The sequence below is a fragment of the Hylobates moloch genome, unplaced genomic scaffold (genome assembly GCF_009828535.3).
Source record: "Hylobates moloch isolate HMO894 unplaced genomic scaffold, HMol_V3 SCAFFOLD_2, whole genome shotgun sequence".
Classification (NCBI taxonomy): domain Eukaryota; kingdom Metazoa; phylum Chordata; class Mammalia; order Primates; family Hylobatidae; genus Hylobates; species Hylobates moloch.
The window spans coordinates 102,177,369-102,196,585 of record NW_026652277.1 but is presented as its reverse complement, the minus strand read 5'-3'; the positions used below and the strand labels follow the sequence as shown (position 1 = coordinate 102,196,585).

Sequence of the window (19,217 nt, the reverse complement as noted above, 5' to 3'; positions counted from 1 at the left end):
TTCAATCACCATTAAGCTCTTACCTCCGTTGTCAGAGATGCACCTCCATTTTCCTATGGATTACTTCAATAACTTCTGTACTGGTCTGTTGCTTCCAATATTTTCTCTCTGCAACACACACTATGGGGTGCTTTTAGGTTAGGCTTTCTAAAATACAGGAGTTAGCATGCCACTCTCATATTCAAAAGCTTTCACTGGCTCACCATTGCCTATTAAATAAAGCACATTTCTGTTCACTCAGTATTTCAGACCTCACAAATCTGTCTGAAGTCTACACTCTAATCTTGACTTTCTTTAAGCAACTTGAAACTGTAACCCAACTGAACTAATTGCAGGTCCCTGAAAATACTCTGTACTTTTGGGTCTCCATTCTTTCTTCCTGTTAAAACATCTCTTTTTAAACATTTCCACTCGAGGTACTCTCCAATTCTTCATTTCATCATCCCTTAGCATATAACCTTGTCAGAATTAGCCTCTTACTCTGTAAGAATCTGTAGCTTTTCATGTGTATCTTTCTTAGCTATTTCTCTCACTGGTATCATAACATGTTATGAGCTTCATTTCTCTGGTCAACCGTAAGCTCTTTGAAAACACAACTGATCTGTTTCATCTTTGTATCCCTAGTCTCTGGTATAGCGGTCTGTACTTACAATATGTTTAGTAGACATTGGTTAAAGGGCTGATAGAAATAATATTAAAAGTTCTATGTGAAGATAGAGACAGAGGCCAAGCCATGCTTTCACGAATTGAAACATCATGATATTTAAATTCTAGTTATGAAATAAATTATTATCATTCAATTAGGGCAGTACTGGAAATTGGATTAAGTACATTCTTTGTTTTGTCACATTTAGTCCTCTCAATTCTACAATTTTAGAGATGTGGGAACTGAGATTTGGGGAGATGAGGTAGCTTGTTTGTATGCGGCCTGAGATTCCCTTTCTAATTATACTATTAACATGTCTACGGAGCTCTAGAGTTTTGATGACATACCATGAGGGACACCTCAAACTAAAACAGAATATAATCCCACTTCCTATTCCCTATTTCTGTAACAGAAAAATTTCTGTTTTCTTTGTTTTGTATAGTGAAATTTTTTATTTTTTATTTTTACCTTAAATACCTGGAAGATAAGGCATTCACTTTTTTATTTGCCATTATATCCCCTATTACCTTTGTCTTATACCTGATAATTTGACATATTTAAATTATTTACTTGAATACACTGAAATACATAACTCTTCACTTAATGTACTAAGAATAATTTTTAGGACAGGCGCTGTGGCTCACACCTATAATCCCAGCACTTTCGGAGTCCAAGGCAGGCGGATTGCTTGAGCCCAGGAGTTCAAGACAAGCCTGGGCAACAAGCTGAAACTCTGTCTGTATATTAAACAAACGAAAAAAAAAGGTTAGCTTGGCATGGTGGAGTGTGCCTGTGGTCCCAGCTACTGGGGAGGCTGAGGTGGGAGGATGGCTTGACCCTGGGAGGCAGAGGTTGCAGTGAGCTGAGATCACACCAGTGTACTCCAGCCTGAGTGATAGAGTGAGACTCCACCTCAAAAAAAAAAAAAAAAAAGAAGAAGAAATTTTAAATAAAAATTATAAGTTGCACTTAATTCCACAAAGCAGGCATGTCATGAGCCTATGTGCCTATATAAATAATGCCATCATGTTCCAACAAATATGTTCTAATCCACTTTTGGAACTGTTCTAAGAATCAATATATGTCTCATAAGAAAATACATTTTATTACTTTATAGTCTAAATTCCTACTTGTCCCAAATAGTTTTGGTTCTTTAAAGAAATGTTTTCCACCCTGAAAGGATAAAACCATTGTGAAAATACTTAAAATGTGGTTTTTAAATCCAATGCCAAAAATGACATTTAAAAATTATTTGGGAGATGCATGGCTCACAAAGCTGGCCACTTAAAAGAGGGCTTGAGTGTGTAAATACTGATGTGTGCATGTATACATATATATTCTGATATATATGTTCATATCAGAATATGTATATACATATACACACACTGTATAGTTTTATTTCCCTAGTTATAGCTTATATCAGAAATATCAAGCAAATTCTGTATATACAAAATTTCAAAAAGATTTGAAATGAAAAATTTCTTCTGGGAATGAGAAAGGAAATTTTTTATGATAAAATTTAGCAAACTTTCATGTTAAAAACTCTCAATAAACTAGGTATTGAATGAACATACCTCAGAATAACAAGAGCCATCTATGACAAACCCACAGCCGACATCATACAGAATGGGCAAAAGCTGGAAGCATTCCCTTTGAAAACAGGCATAAGACAAGGATACAAACTCTCTCACCACTCCTATTCAACACAGTATTGGAAACCCTGGCGAGAGCAATCAGGCAAGAGAAAGAAATAAAGAGCATCCAAATAGGAGGAGAGGAAGTCAAACTATCCCTGTTTGCAGACAACATAATTCTACCTCTAGAAAACCCCATAGCTTCAGCCCCAAATCTCCTTGATCTGAAAAACAACTTCAGCAAAGTTTTAAGATATGAAATCAATGTACAAAAATCAATTCCTATACACCCTAACAGCAGCCATGCCAAAGCCAAATCAAGAACACAATCCCATTCATAACAGCCACAAAAAGAATAAAATACCTAGGAATACAGCTCACTAGGGAGGTGAAAGATCTCTACAAAATGCTACTCAAAGAAATCAGAAATGACACAAACAAATGAAAAAACATTCCATGCTCATGGATAGGAAGATTCAATATCATTAAAATGGTCATATTGCCAAAAGCAATTTACAGATTCAATGCTATTCCTATCAAACTACCAATGACATTCTTCACACGACTAGTAACATTATTTTAAAATTTATATGGAACCAAAAAAGAGCCCAAATAGCCAAGGCAATCATAAACAAAAAGAACAAAGCTGGAGGCATCGTGTTACCTGACTTCAAACTATACTACAGGGCTATAGTAACCAAAACAGCATGGTTCTGGTATGAAAGCAGACACACAGACCAACGGCACAGAATAGAGAGACCAGAAATAAGGCCACACACCTACAACCATCTATTCTTTGACAAAGCCAACAAAAACAAGCAATGGGGAAAGGAATCCTGATTCAAAAATGGTGCTGGGATAACTGGCTAGACATATGCAGATGATTGAAACTGGACCCCTTTCTTACACCATGTTAAAAAAAATCAACTAACAATGGATTAAACACTTAAACGTAAAACCCTGAATTATAAAAACCCTGGAAGACAACTTAGGCAATATCATTGTGAACATAGAAATTGGCAAATATTTCATGAAAAAGACCCTAAAAGCAATAGTAATAAAAGCAAAAATTGACAAATGGAATCTAATTAAACTTAAGAGCTTCTGTACAGCAAAAGAAACTATCAACAGAGTAAACACAACCTACAGAATGGGAGAAAGTATTTACAAATTATGCATCTGACAAAGGTCTGATATCCAGAAATTACAAGGAACTTTAAGCAAATTTACAAGAAACAAAAGCAACCCCATTAAAAAGTAGGCAGAAGACATGAACAGACACTTTTCTAAAGAAGACATACATGTGGCCAACAAGCATATGAAGGAAAGCTCAGTATCACTAATCATTAGAGAAGTGCAAATCAAAATAATAAAGAGATACCATCTTATACTAGTCAGGATGGCTATTATTAAAAAGTCAAAAAATAGCAGGTACTGGCAAGGTTGTGGAGAAAAGGGAATACTTATATACTACTTGTGGGAGTGTAAATTAGCTCAACCACTGTGGAAAGCAGTGAAGCAGTGTGGCGATTCCTCGAAGAGCTAAAAACAGAATTACTGTTCAACCCAGCAATCTCATTACTGGGTATATACTCAAAAGAATAAAAATTATTCTACCATAAAGACACATGCGTGCCAACATTCTTTGCAGCACTATTCACAATAGCAAAGACATAGAATCAACCTAAATGCCCATCAATGAAAAATTGAATAAAGAAAATGTGGAACATATATGCCATAGAATACTATGCAGCCATAAAAAAAATGAGATCCTGTCCTATGAAGGAATATCGATGGAGCTGGAAGCCACCATACTTAGCAAACTAATGCAGAAACAGAAAATGAAATATCGCATGTTCTCACTTATAAGTGGTAGCTAAATAATGAGAATGCATGGACACATAGAATGGGAAAAACACACATTGGGGCCTATCAGAGGGTGGGGAATGGGAGAAGGAAGCCGATCAAAAAACTAACTATTGGGTACTAGGCTTAGCACCCAAGTGATTTAAAAAAAATCTGTACAACAAACTCTTGTGAGATGCGTGTACCTACATAAGAAACCCGGACATGTACACTTGAACCTAAAAAACAAATTTAAAAAATAAAAACATAAAACAACAACAAAAAAATACTTTGGCAGCCAAAAAAAAAAAGAAAATGGTATTTGAGTAGTCCTTGGAGCTTTGAAATAGCAGATGGATAACCTAAGGATATTTCAGGTTAGTATTTTCAAAGTGTTTCCTTGAATGCTATCCCCAAAATATGTAACTGTGTGTGGAAGTTGGTGGAGAAGAAATTGGTAGTTAAATGTGTTGGTCAGATACATCTCTGAAAGACCTACGGAGCATAATAACACATTAAAGGCTTAGAGACATTTGTCAAGAAAGAAATCTTTAACATCATGTTTCCAATACATTTGACAATGAATCACTTTTTAAAAATATAACCTTTAATAACATCCTCAATATCTACCTTAAGTAGAACCATAACAGTTAGGCCGATGATTGTGATGGTGGTATGGATGGTGGTATGGCAGCATCACTCATATTCCTTTTAGTAAACACATATATTTTTGTTCCTTGGACAGTTTCCTGTGCTTGTATCCATCTTATCATTTACCAGTTGTATAACTGTGGCAAGTTATTTAATCTCTGAGTCTCAGTCCTTTTATTTGTAAAATCGAGATAACCTAATACCTATTCATAAGGTTTTGAAAGGATTAAATGAGTCAGTCCATATAAAGTACTTAGAACTGTGTTCAGTCACTCTATGGTGTGATCTTGGACAATTCCTGTGGCTCAGCTAGAAAACATTAATACTTCCACATAGTGGCAATCTTTCCTTCTGGCTATTTTTAGTTATAGGAATGTTATGTAAATGAGCACACACTGCTATAAACAGAGGTATTGTTTTCTACAATGAACACTAAGCTCCCAGAGTAACAAGTCTCTTAACACAATTTGTGTCCAGATCCCTTGGCTCCCAGATCCAGAGGAGCAGGCAGATGCTTTCAGGGCCATATTTCACAGTATATGTCTTTTCCTCCTAGGACAACTGCTTTCTTTTCTTCTGTGTTGCTTTTTGTCAGTTAAAAAAATACAGAAACATCATTATTTGGAGCATGCAAAAAAAAACAGCATTTGGTAATTATGGAGACACATGTCAATACATGTTAGTCATTTGTCCATTATTAAGAAAATGATTATCCTGGTTTCTTGAACTTATAAAGTTGTGAAGAACATAGCCTTTGTAATTTGGCTTTCACATATTTTCAGAAAAGTCCTTGGGGTTCCTCAGTTCCCATATCATCTTTACCTCCCAGAAAAACATATTTCACTCATCTATGTATGCAACCAGAAAAGTTTATTATACATTTGAGCTCTTTTGTATCTAACTTTTTATTAGGAAAGAACAAGCAGAAAATGAATACATATGCTACAATTTTATTTATTTATTTATTTTTTGAGACTGAGTCTCGCTCAGTTGCCCAGGCTGGAGTGCAGTGGCGTGATCTTGGCTCACTGGAAACTTCTCCTCCGGGGTTCAAGTAATTCTCCCTTCTCAGCTTCCCAAGTAGTTGGGATTACAGACACCCACCATCATGCCCGGCTAATTTTTGTATGTTTGTAGAGATGGGGTTTCACCATATTGGCCAGACTGGTCTTGAACTCCTGACCTCAGGTGATCCACCCGCCTCGGCCTCCCAAACTGTTGGGATTAGAGGTTTGAGCCACTGTGCCTGGCTAATATGCTACAAATTTAAATATGCAATTGATCTTTATCGTCTTTACAACCTTTACTCTTATGATTCTGAGGATAAAATAAGATCAATGAAAAATGATGGCAAAAGTATTTTATAGATGGTAAATCATTCTGAAAATGTTTACTGAGAGCAATAATAACAAATTAGTGTGTGAGGGTTTTCATACTTAGGTTTATAATATTACTTGTTTTATATTTCAAAGGAGGGACCAACCCTAGTCAGTATTTTCAAAAACAGGTATCGACAAGTCAATAAAACATGGTGTTTATGTAAGCTAATGTGTAATTATCTATAATTATCTATAATTATATAGATAATTACATAACATGATACAGAACTCCAGTGTTTGTTAACCATTCCTCCCTGCCATACATATGAATCCTGTTCAGTTATTACTTGTGATGCACAGGATTATAAAATAGATTATAAGATGCACTTGGTTTCTAAATTCTGAAATCAGGTGCTTCTCATAATCAATATTCAAAAAATTGCTGATTATATTTTATACAAAAAGTTTTCATTTAACGTATGACATGTATTGCAACCAACTTTGTTTCATAGCTAAAGAAGTAGAGGATACCATCATTTTTCCAGAGATCTTTTGTGGGTGTGTTTATATCACTCCATTAGCCTCCATGATCTTTTATGCATTCCAGCTATTTATTTTTGCTATGAAGTACTTATTAACTCTTATTCTACCTTAATCAGTAAATGCCATGATGTAGAGGTCACAGACTTCACAATATTAGTTAGTTTTGGTTTTCAATGGCCAGATTATGAACTATGAACAAGTATCTTGGTAAAAAATAGGTGGAAGCAATGACCTAGGTCATAACATGCTTGGACCAGCCTTGCTCCCTTAAATAAAAGTAAAAAAATAACAGCACTGATATCACAAAGGGGGGTTCTAATTAGGAATAGAAAATCATCTCAGATTCAGATCTTTGTAAGTTGACCTAAAATCCTATTTTTTCTTTTATTTTAAATTTAAGAAAGCAAAACCAAATTAATATAATAATATTATGAGATAAAATTTAAACTAGCCCTCAGTTATGCCATCTTGAGTTTTTATGGAACTAGGTGCCTTGCTAATTGCTTGAGATATTTTTATATTGTTTCATTTTCTCCCTATATTATTCCTGTGGTACAATACATGTAAGTTCAATATCCTAATGTCTTTGTTTAGATAAGCCTAGAATCTAACTTCACATTGAGAAGAAAGAATGGATAGTAATACCATCATCATGAAAATGAAAAGTATCCTAACCTTCCCCAGTCATTTGAAGTCCTCTATCACTGCATTATCATCATGAGCCTTTTCCACAGCCATTCTTATATGTTCAGATTGCCCATTCATTCAGAAAATATTTATTTTGCCCTGTGTGTCAGGTGCTGTGCTAGATTCCTGGAATTTAGAGATGAACACACGTTCTGCCTCCAAGGACAGCACCATATGAAGACAGACAATCAGAGACTTTCAATAATATGTGGCAAAGCAATTATACAGAAAAGTCATAGAAACAGAAAACAAGGCTGTCATTCTAACCATCCTGATTGGGGAGGGAAGGAGACAGTTTTATCTCAAAGAAGCCAACGTGTGGCCTGAGTAAAATATGAATAGAAATTGACCAATTGGTAATATTTGTATTTTTTCGTCTTTACTGGATCTCAAATTTTGTAACACATCAGGTTTAGTGGGGCCTTCTTAACTTATTTTTAAGCACTCTTCCTGAAGTAGTATCATTGATTCTTTTGGCCTTAATTTCATCTCTATGCTAAATATTTCCATCCCTATGCTAATTATTTCCATCCAGATAGACATCTCAGGGGTATATCTTTCTGAGCTTTTGTAGGGGATTTTGTGGTTGATCAAGGGGAAAAAAATATGACCACAAGGTGGCAGTAGCTTTACTGGGGGCTGCTTTGACAGTTTCTCACGTGGGGGAAGTCCTTCACAGCAGGAGTCTGTCTAGTAGCTAAGGGTCAGGGTCACCACTCAGAAGGGAAGGAGTGCAAGGGAACTCCTAGGAGAGAGGAGGCTTATGTGTTAAGGCAATGTTGCTCAGTGGCATGGTGGGGAGTCTGTGTCAAAGAGCTCCAAAAGGCAGTAGTGGCTTGGGTCTTTATGACCCATGGGATTTATCTACTGCTAGCAGATGTGGGGTGAAGTTTTGTGGGATATGCAAAACAGCCAGATTTTAAATGGCTAAAAATCTGCGTATGTAGCCTATTTTAAAAATAAATGCATGTGTAAACATTTGATTTAATCCCCTGGTGGGCTTTTGGGCTATTGGGTGTCAGCCTATATTGAGGAAGTAACAACCTGGGGCCAATACGCAGAGGCCATCTTTGGCTCATTTATATAACAGCTTCACATCAGTATAAATCAGTATAATCAAATGCCTATTTATCATCTCCACTGGGGTGTCACATAAATATCATGAAATTAACCTAATGAAGATGGAACTGGTACTTCAACAATTTTTCTTTCTTAGTAAATAGAACTATCATGTAAGACTTGAGGCAGAAACTTAAGGATCATACATAATTCCTCCATTTCCAATCCAAACCATCACAAAATTCTGTCATTTCTACCTCCTAATTGTCTCTCATCTCCAGTTGTTGATAGCCACATAACCAACACTCAAGGCTAAGCTACATATATCTCTTGTTTGGATTACTCTAATGTTCTGCTAGGTTGTCTTCTTATTTTACTCATATCTCCTTTCCATAGGTTCTTCATACAGCAACAAGGGTTATCTTTTGAAACGTGTAGAGATCATGCTAGCTCTTTGCTTAAATACCTTGTAAGAGTACCCTGTTCCACCCTGAGAATATCCAAATTAGAAAAACCCTGCATCTTCAGACCTGTAATTCTCCCTCCAAGCCCCAGTTGCTCACCAGTGTCCAGCTACAGGCTCAATGACTCGTGCATGTCTTTTCCATAGCAGGGCCTCTGCACTGCTATTCTTTCTGCCTGCATTATGCAGCTCTTCCAGCAATTTGAGTGACTGGTTCCTTTTCTTCCTTCAGGTGTTGCTTAAATGTCACTTCGTCAGAGATGCCTTATGTAACTGGCCTAACATTTCCCTCAACCTCCCCACCTCTCGTCCCCATTATTTTCTCTCCTGCTTTCCATTTATTTTTGGCATAACAATGATTTCAGTTTGTAACTTAAATATTACGTGTTTTGTTTATTGCTCCAAACTCTGTCTATACTCTAGGCTTCATGCAAGGAAATTCTTTGTCTGTCATGCCTTGTTCACTGCTTTTTTTAAAAATATGTTTTTTTTTTCTTTTAATCAGATATCTAGTGCAGTGCTGGCACATAGTAGAATCTAACTAAATATTTGTTAACTGAAATACAAACATAAATTCATAAAAAATAAGTGAATAAGCACAGTCAGATGGGAAAGGTCTCTCTTTTTAAGGATTAACGATGTTATTGTCTTATGCCATACAGTCAGATACATGAAAAACTTAATGCCTTTTTTTTTTTTAAATTAGGCCAAGGATCTAAACAACTATGGGGACTATGAATAGCCCTTGAATGAACACATTTGAAAATCATAGAGTTAAACCAATTAAAATTCCTTAGCCAGGCTGGGGGTACTAAAAAGTACATTGTAATCAGTTGTTCTCTGAATTTTTTAGACCAAAGAAGATAAAATAAGAGTAATTATCATCATTAGGTGTCTAGAAGATGTATGAGGAAAAGTTTTTTATTGGGGGTAAGAGTTAAAAAGAAAAACTTTATTAACAGGACATAACAATATCTGAGAATCCTGACTTTCTACCATGCTGTTTTACATTTCTAAGGCATCTCTGGCTATGTTCCCTTTTCCTTCTTACTATTTCCAATGTGTACATTCTCTCTGTTTTCCTTGCTTAGTCTTAATGGAAATTCAACCATTCTGTATTAGAAGTAAAGCTGTCTTAATGTGGAGATGGTGACAGAAATAATAATACAAATAATAAGAATATGATTGATAAACATTTATTGAGTGTTTCCTATGTGCTAGACATTATTCTAAGGGCTTCAGGTGCTCTAACTGGTTTAATGCTAAAACAAAGCCTATGACTTAGGGACAGGGTGAGCATTCCTTATTGGAAATGCATGGGAGCAGAGGTGTTTTGGATTTCAATTTCTTTTTAGATTTTGGAATATTTGCTATAATAGATACTTGCTACATAATGAGATATCTTGGGGATGGAACCCAAGTCTAAACGTGAAATTTATTTATGTTTTATGTACATCTTATATACATAGACTGAAAGTAATTTTATTTTCCTCTTGGGGATGCTGAATAAACTATGTGTTTTGCACCTACATTTTGACTGCAACTCGTCACACGAGGCCAGGTGTGAAACTTTCCTCTTGTCATTATATGGTGCTCAAAAAGTTTCAGATTTTGTAGAATTTTGGACTTTGGATTAGGTCTTCTCGGCCTGAACTATTATGATGTTCATTTTACAAATGAAAAAACAGAGGCAAAGTAAGATTACATATCTTGTCCATAATCTCACAGCTAGAAAATTGTGGAGCCAGGACTTGAAACCAAGCCTTCTGGCTCACAATCCCTGTCATTAATCACCACAGTCAGTACTTACTCCTGTAATTATGTTCCACTCTTGTTGTTTAGTCATCAGAATTTTTTATTTAGCAGGAATAAGTGCATATGCTATAAGTATGTTCTAAAGATATCCAGATTGTACTGGTAAAGAAGTGGGAGGTTGTAGGCCGGGCGCGGTGGCTCACGCTTATAATCCCAGCACTTTGGGAGGCCGAGGCAGGCAGATCACGAGGTCAGAAGATCGAGACCATGGTGAAACCCCGTCTCTACTAAAAATACAAAAAATTAGCCGGGCGTGGTGGCGGGCGCCTGTAGTCCCAGCTACTGGGAGAGGCTGAGGCAGGAGAATGGCGTGAACCCGGGAGGTGGAGCTTGCAGTGAGCCGAGGTTGTGCCACTGCACTCCAGCCTGGGCGACAGAGCAAGACTCCGTCTCAAGAAAAAAAAAAAAAAAAAAGAAGTAGGAGGTTGTAACAGTAGATATAGGAATGCCCAATTCGTTTTTTTGCTATACTACTTGGAAATCATTAGCTTTTTAATTGTAATATGCATAGATTTTATTTGTGGGTAGCACCAACAGTGGACAGCAGAGATTTTCTTGACTTCCCGTTTCCCTTCTCCAGGTAAAAACAAACTGAGAAATCTGGGAGCCCCTTTCTAGGATAAGACAGATTATAAACCTATGAAATTTTGGAGTGGAGAGAAGAAAATTGGCCCTTTTGTTTTTCCCTGTTTCTAGTTCTCTCCTCTCTACGCTTTTTGTTCAGTAAAACTTAAGATCTGATATAATTAATAATTGGAAAGAAATCTTCACTGTCGTAGATACATTCATTCACCTTTTATTTATTTAACAAACGTTTATGATACCTACTTCTGTTAGGCTCTGTGTCAGGCTTGGATCTGCAGTGGTGAGGCGAGTTGAGATGAAGAAAATCTGTGGAGAAAAAAAGAAGATGAAAACATGAAACACATATGTACGCTCATATGTATGATGTGATTTTTGTATGTATTACTTATACATATATATGCATCTATGTTTACTATATAATTTACATATTTATATATAATTTAAACTTATTCACTTTATGTGCTTATTCTATACATATTTTACATGTGTATATAGTTACAAATTATCCCAAGTGCTATGAAGGAAATGAAAAGGTTATTTGACAGATAACAAATTATTAATGATGGGAACTACTAGAAGGGCAATAGTGAGTCCCTGGAAAGAGCCAGGTTAGGGATATTACTTGATTCAAAGAAAAGTGGCAAAGGGGACTTGAACACCCTGTGCTCCATAGCCTAGCTCCCAGAATCCCTGGTCTGGAATAAAGGAACCACCCAGAGCTGTGTCCTGTGTGGGTGACCAAAATGCCCATGGATGTAGCCACGGGCACAGAGTGAGCACATCAGTGTGTTCATTTTCAAGGAACTAAACATACCAGCACAGATTGGTGAAATCTAGAAGACATTTAGTTTACAAGCCTCTGTTGTGAACATGCTGTGAGGAGATATAAAAGAAAAAGTACCTTTGACTGCAAAGCTCTGAGTCTAATTGGGTAGAATAAACAGATGCACGAGAAATGACACCGGAGGCAAGGGACCAAAATGTGCAAAGAGAGCTACTATAAATGGAACAAACAGAGCATGGCTGAGCTCATCCTTTTTAAAGGAAATGAGTTAGAGACATGGCATTTACTTAATTGATGGTGGAGTCAGTGAGAATATATTTAGATGGACGCTGAAAATAAGGGCTTAAATTTAGGAAGACAAACACAGAGAGAGGATGCAATTTCTAGTGAAAAATAAGGTAAACAAGATAAGGAGCTGAAAAGCCTTGTCCTAAACTTGTTAAAGTGCCTCTGCTCCTCTCAAGTGCCTGTTTACCTTATGTATCAATGTCGTTCAACAAAGATATAACTACTCCTGTGGACAGGGTATAAACACTAGGCATCTTCTGAAATAACAAGTCTGTTATATGTTTGTTAGTAAATATTCCTAGTTCTAAACTATTTAAAAATAAAAACCTTCTATTTGAAGATCCTAATACTAAAATTTGTCCCACATGAGAGGCCTTGGAACTTTCAGTGTTGTTCAGAATGAGCTTAACAAACACTATTTGAATGATTTCTAGGTGCCAAGGAAGTTAGTGGACCCTAAGAATGCAAAGATAAAACAGTCCTTCCTTTATGGAACTTCAAGTCTAATATGAAACTGAGAGAGAGAGAGAGAGAGGTAAATGTACCATTTCATAAAACGCTCTATGGCGGCACGAATTGAGGCTACAAAGCAATGCTTCCCAGACAGTGACTGGGAGAGTTCAGAGAATACTCCTGCAAGGATAGTTACTTGGCTTAGAATTTATAACACAGCAAAAGAAAGTAAAATAAAAAAGATCATTTGGGAAAGAAGGAGCAGTGTAATAGGATGGGTATACAGAAAAATGGTGAACAAATTTATAAGATATTATTTTTAGAAACTCAGCAAGATCGCATGTTTCAACATTCAGAATCCAAAATAAGTTTAACAAATTCATGGAACACACAACCCTAGTTTGGCAGCTTTGGATTAAGAATATATTTACAGGATTAATTTAAGCTTTTAAGATACAAAGTTGCTTTGTGGCCCAAATTTCCTTCCTCAAAAAAAAAAAAAAAAAAAAAAAGGCATAACGAATAGAAGTTTAGAATGATATAACTAACAGGTCCATACTTCAGTCCTGCTATTCTCATATGTGGAAATAGATCTGGAGACCCTGTCATTCTTTGTGACCTACTAGAAAGGGCGCTAACATTTGATAGACCAACCACCTATAAATCAGTTCCTTGCAGTGAATTCGAGGGATGTGGCCTGAAGAAAGTTAATAATCGAGTATAATTTTTGAGTGTCTTGTGACACTAATGTTAGCAGAAACATAGAAAAATACTTTCTGCCAACATCTCAGGAATATGGTGCAGACTCAAGGTAGAATCATCATTTAACTAGAGGAGGAGAGCTGTAAAGGGAACCATGATTGCTAGTGTTCAGAAATCTCTGGGATCTGCAGGATGGATACGGGAGAGAGAACAGCACTTCTGTTGTTTGCTCAAGAATCCAGTATGGGCAAGTGGCCTGTGTCAGACCTTGGGTCAATCAGGGTTCAATTAGGAAAATAGGGTTCCGTCGGAGTAGTTAAAGGACTATAATGCAGGGGCTTAGTTACAGCAAGAAATGGGTAATGAAAGAGACAAGAAACCAATAGAGAAAAGGCTCACTTCTTGTCTCTTTCATTACCCATTTCTTCTCTGAGTTGCTCAACTCAGAAATTAGTAACAGGAGCAAGTCGTAACTAACCCTAGGCTGGAGGGACACAGGACAGAGCAAGAAGATGCTTCTATAACTAACACAGGAGCCTTGGATTACCTGCTGGGAACTGGAACTGGCAAACTTGAGTCGTGAGAGGCAGAGTGGGGAAAAGATGCAGCTGCTGCTGGGGAAGGCGCAGGAGGCAAAGTGAATGTTGGGAAAATAACCTGACTTCTACCTTTTTCTCAATCTCATAGGCTCCTGCCAGGGTACTTACCCCCAATCCCCACTGGCAGAAGCCAGTTGCAAGCTAGCTGAGACGGCTCTCTGGGAAACGAAACCTCAGGGGTCAGATCTCCCTCCTGCTAACCGAGCCAGAGAAAGGGCAAAAAGTGGATTCAAAGGCAAACATGCCCAGAAACAACACAAAACCCAATAAGGAGAGTTTAGGTTATAGAAATCCCAGGACTATCCTGTGGAATAGGAAGGTCTGTATTCCAAAGACTAGGTTCTTAGAACGTTTAAATACATACACACACACACACACACACAAACACACACACACACATTTATTTGTTTATTTCTTGAGGTGGAGTTTTGCACTGTCACCCAGGCTGGAGTGCAGTGGTGCAATCTCGGCTCCCTGCAACCTCCACCTCCTAGTTTAAGTGATACTCCTGCCTCAGCCTCCCAAGTAGCTGGGATTACAGGCATGCGCCACCACATCCAGCTAATTTTTTTGTATTTTTAGTAGAGACAGGGTTTCACCATGTTCGTCAGGCTGGTCTTGAACTCCTGACCTCAGGTGATCCACCCACCTTGGTCTTCCAAAGCATTGGGATAACAGGCGTGAGCCAATGTGCCTTGCCTAAATACGTATTTTTAAGACATATATTTTTTCTGCTTTACGTGACCAGAAGGTCAATGGGAAAAGGGAACGTGTCCATGCACAACCAAAAAATTACTTTTAATTTGGCTAGAAATGCTCATCACAGAAGACAAACTAATTTATTTTTCTCTAAAAGAAATTGCTATGTTAATATCCTATTTTATAAAACTTAGCCCACATGTAAAATTTTTTATTTGTTGAAGTAGTCCATTTCACACATCAGAAAATCCCTGAATTATCAAAGAAAGGCTTATTTGCCTAAATAACCATGTTGGCCTGACACTGAGATGTGGAGTTTGTTTGAAGTTTTTGTACGTTTAGTGACCGGAGGTATTTTGATAAACGCCATTGCCTCAAAGTATTCAGTAGGAAGTTTGGGCACCATCTGTGTTTGTTTCTGTAGGAGCAGTAAATGCCTAGAGAGAAATCTGATGCTCATTTCAGAGATGCAGTATAAACAAAATTCAAGATGATGCCTTTAACATAATTATTCCACCTTTCATTTACATAGCGCTTTATGCATTTCAAAGAGATTTGATGTGCTTTCATTTAACGGATCTCTACAAAACTTGTGGAAATTGAGTATGGGCTTCTCAGATATAAAAGCTCAACAAGGAAAATAACACTGAATTTAGGCAGTCTTTTAAGAGAAGATTGTAAAAACCATATGGCCTCATCTCTTGTTGCTACTAATAGAATATACTTATTGAGAACCTTCTCTGGCAGACACTGTTTTGAGTGCATCATGTATATTAACTCATTCATCATCAGAAAAATCCTATGCAGTTCTCATTTTAAAGATAAGAAGACAAAAGGACAGAGAGGTTAAGTGACAACTAATAAAAGATTTGGGCCTAGGCAGTCTAACAAAATACTGTGTCTCTTAAGCGGTGTCTTCTTTAAATATTTACCCAGCAAGTAACATCCCTAATTACAGAGACATATATTTATATTGGGTCTCTTTTTACTTCTAAAATGTGGATGTAACTCAGTGATGTGCTGGTAAACTGGCTCTCTGCAAAATAATTAAAAAGTCCAGATTTGTAACATTCCCCAATTTCTATGGTATAAGTAGACACACCAGGGTCTACTTCAAGCCACCAAAATGAAGTCATTGAAGTTTAGTTGAGAAGAGATGCACGTGTTTGGATCCTATGAGCTTGTATGCGCCGGTGCCAGCACATCACTGATTAAAATTACGGTTGTATTCGAGATGACGTATATACCATGCACGTGATGGCCTACTTTTGAAACATTCCTAAAACAGAAATTCATTAGATTTTCAGCTGTTTTATGCCACCCAATATGAATTAAACTGTTATAGATGTGTTCTTATTCAATCACTGCTTATAAAGACTTTTGTAATCATGTTTATTTTGGATTTGTTTTCTCCTGAGGAAAAACAGGCTTGTCTAGGGTGAAGCAATCACAAGGCACCTGGAGAAAGGAGTGGGGAAGCTGAAAAGGTGCAACTACTCAAAAGATGGCCCATAGAGACAGTAGATTACAGGAATACCGTCCTTTAACAACAGCTTCTGCCCAAGCTCCATCCTCTGGATCTTACCTGCCCCTTTCCTAATACCAAAGTAAGTGGCTGTCATCATTATCAAAGTAGTCTCACACTGAAAATGTTTTTACACATGGATGTCCACAGCTAAGCATTGTAAGATGCCCTCGACTTTTACCCTTATTTTCAGAAGTAGAACAATGAAAATCAGAGCTTTCTATAATCAACTCACCGTACTTTTTTCCCATCTGTGTTTTGTTTTCATTCTTTCTTCTTATTATTTTCACCCTATGAAACTGTTTCCAAAAGTATTGTAAAATTCCACTGGGAAAATATGAACATCTGACATCGTTTCCACAACAACAACCAAAAAGCAAAAGAACCCTGGCTTGACTGGTGCTGGAAAGACATACGCAACATAAGAAAAATCGTTTTTGTGATCTTTTTACTGTGCCTTTAAAGCTCCATTAACACCCCAAACCAAAACAGTGACAAAACAAACGTGTCCTACAGTAGATAGACTTGGGAAAGCTTTGGAAGCCTTTCTCCTGATCATAGGCAGGTTTGGTGACTTCAGTGCTCCCTGTGGAAGGACTGATCTGAGAAGAGTGGTTAACCGGCTGCTGTGGGCATAAACTTAGAAGGAGAACTCTCCTATGTTAAAAAGGAACTCTCCTGCAACTCTCACTTGCCTTTTCCACCTGTCGTTCCTTCCCTTCAGCCTTTTTCTTGGAAAGAAAAAACCTGAAAGCTTTCTCCTATAAGCTAATGATTGTGAGTCTTTGTCAGAACATCGCTTCTGGGTGAAGAAACAAATAGATGAACAAACCAAAACCTTCATAGCAAAAGTTCTTAAGCCTTCAAATGGACACCAGTGAAATTTGCCCCACAAGGTGGGATAAGTAAAGCAAATAAGTCCAAATGTCCAATTCATTCAACAAACAAATATATATTATGCATAGGCTAGTACACTATGCTAAATATCTAAGAATTCAAATTGGAATAAAACATAAATCCTGCCCTTTGGTAGTTTGCAGCCTAAATTGCATTTATTAGCTGTGATTAGATTTCCTTATTATTGATATTAATATAAATACTATAATATACAAGTTTTTAGGCAAGCTTTCAAACCTGATTTTCATATAGCCATATCACAGATATATTAGAAAATAATAGAACATTTCCAGGTATTTATTCTTTTATTTTCTATTCCAGCCCAATCCAATTAGGAATCTGGACTGCAGGTAAAAACCTTAAAGAGAAAATTTTATTTTTGGCTAAATAAGAAAAAGAAATAAATGTTTCTTTTACTTTCTGTCCACATCTGACCTTCCATTCAAATCCTATCTCTTCTATAAAGCCATCTCTTTATATCCCAGCCAAAATTAACTTTTAAAATATGCATAATTAACATATTAATATGTTACACATATATTTTAATCCACTGGTTGTTATCCATAGTACACCTCAAAATCACCGTGGAATTTTAAAAACACACGCTTCCAGGTTCTAACCTCAAAACTTACTTAGTCAATGCAGTAGGGTCCTGACATCTGTAGTTTTAAAACACACCATGCATGATGTTGATATGCATATGCAGTTAAGAACCACTGTTCAAATTACACTATAAAATTTGACATTTTAAAATAGTACACAATCCACATTTGTGGATTTATATTCTTGTATTCCCAAGTGAATTGTCATCATCTTTTGCATATAGGCACAGATTTACATTAACCTTGTTCTTTGCAGTATACAGAACTTACTCTGCGCTACTAAAAATTTCCACACTTTTTATTTGAAAATATGACAAGGAATTTCAACAATTTCTATACAACACTATTATATCTGTTTTTATACTGTTATTCTTTATACAGTCGTGGAACAAATTTGATTATCAGCAAATGTTATTTATTCATGTTTAATACTGCTTTTCAGAAAAGTTCCTAAATTATGGTAATCTATAGAGAGTTTCAGAGATAGATGATCTCTCTAGCATAGTGGAGTTAAACTTACATTGGTTCAAATCCAAATTATCTTCTTTTTTGGCCTATGGTAAGGAGAAAAATAGAAGAAAATATGTTTACAGAAATATGTAAAGTGCATGCCCTTATTAAGAACTCAGTGCACAATAGTTAATATAAACATGAGGTGCTGAGTAAGTCCCTTTGTCCCCAAGAATTTTTCCTTGGATCTAGATTCCATGTCTTATATCCTGATAATCAAGTACTCCTAGAGACAGCTAGGGATAAGAATGTCAGAGCTGGAGAGGCCTGCTGAAACGATTTAATGCCCCAAGCTTCATTTGTAACCTATGAACCAATTTAGGGCTAATAGCTAAAGCAAGCATATACATTCATGGGGTTCAAATGTTCTGCCTTGCACTGCTGTTTTTAGGGTCAGTGATATAACAAAGGGAAAGTCCCAATCTTGCATAAACTAGTCACTCAACAAATCACAGTTATTTTTATTAATATAGTAAAATTAATAACCTGAACTAAAACCCAAATGAATTTTAGTTCACTTCAGTGTTCTTTTCTTGCATCTTAAAATCCACAGTCCTTATAAAAATATAGTTATAACATCTAGGAAGAATAGTAAGTGAGAAGTATTGATAATCTTTGAGTGTATTAAAAAAAAAAAACAAAGCTAATTCTACCAGCCAGCAAAGAAGAAGGTAGCATAACCATCTTCTGGTACACGATGTTATAAAGTCGGACCTTCGTCTGGATTAAGGTTGGGCAAATTATGTGAGCAGGCCATGCTGTTTAACCTCTTTAACTCTTTGTTTCTTCTACTGTAAAATGGGGGAAATAAAATACTTGCCTCATTGGGTTATTATGAAGAATTCATTATACATGAAAGCACTCAAAGTCTGTGACAAATAGCAAGCTTTCAATAAAGTTATTGGTTATTA

At 36.6% G+C, this 19,217-nt stretch overlaps 1 protein-coding gene across 8 annotated transcripts in view; it reads right to left on the bottom strand.

Moving 5' to 3' along the window:
• Positions 1-19,217, bottom strand: part of KHDRBS2 (KH RNA binding domain containing, signal transduction associated 2) — a 678,514-nt gene that overhangs the window by 9,141 nt on the left and 650,156 nt on the right. For 4 of the 8 annotated variants that reach the window (XM_058435364.1, XM_058435369.1, XM_058435370.1 and 1 more), the window contains 3 exons: positions 18,317-18,350; positions 16,533-16,699; positions 11,491-11,553 (listed from right to left, as the gene is read on the bottom strand). Coding sequence is in view for 2 of the 8 variants with exons in the window: in XM_032154521.2 (XP_032010412.1) it covers positions 11,508-11,553 (46 nt within the window). In the remaining 6 variants the exon portion in view is untranslated. Of the gene's footprint in view, positions 1-11,490; positions 11,554-16,532; positions 16,700-18,316; positions 18,351-19,217 lie in introns of those variants that run through there. The other 4 variants (XM_032154521.2, XM_032154531.2, XM_058435367.1 and 1 more) reach the window with 3 other exon arrangements.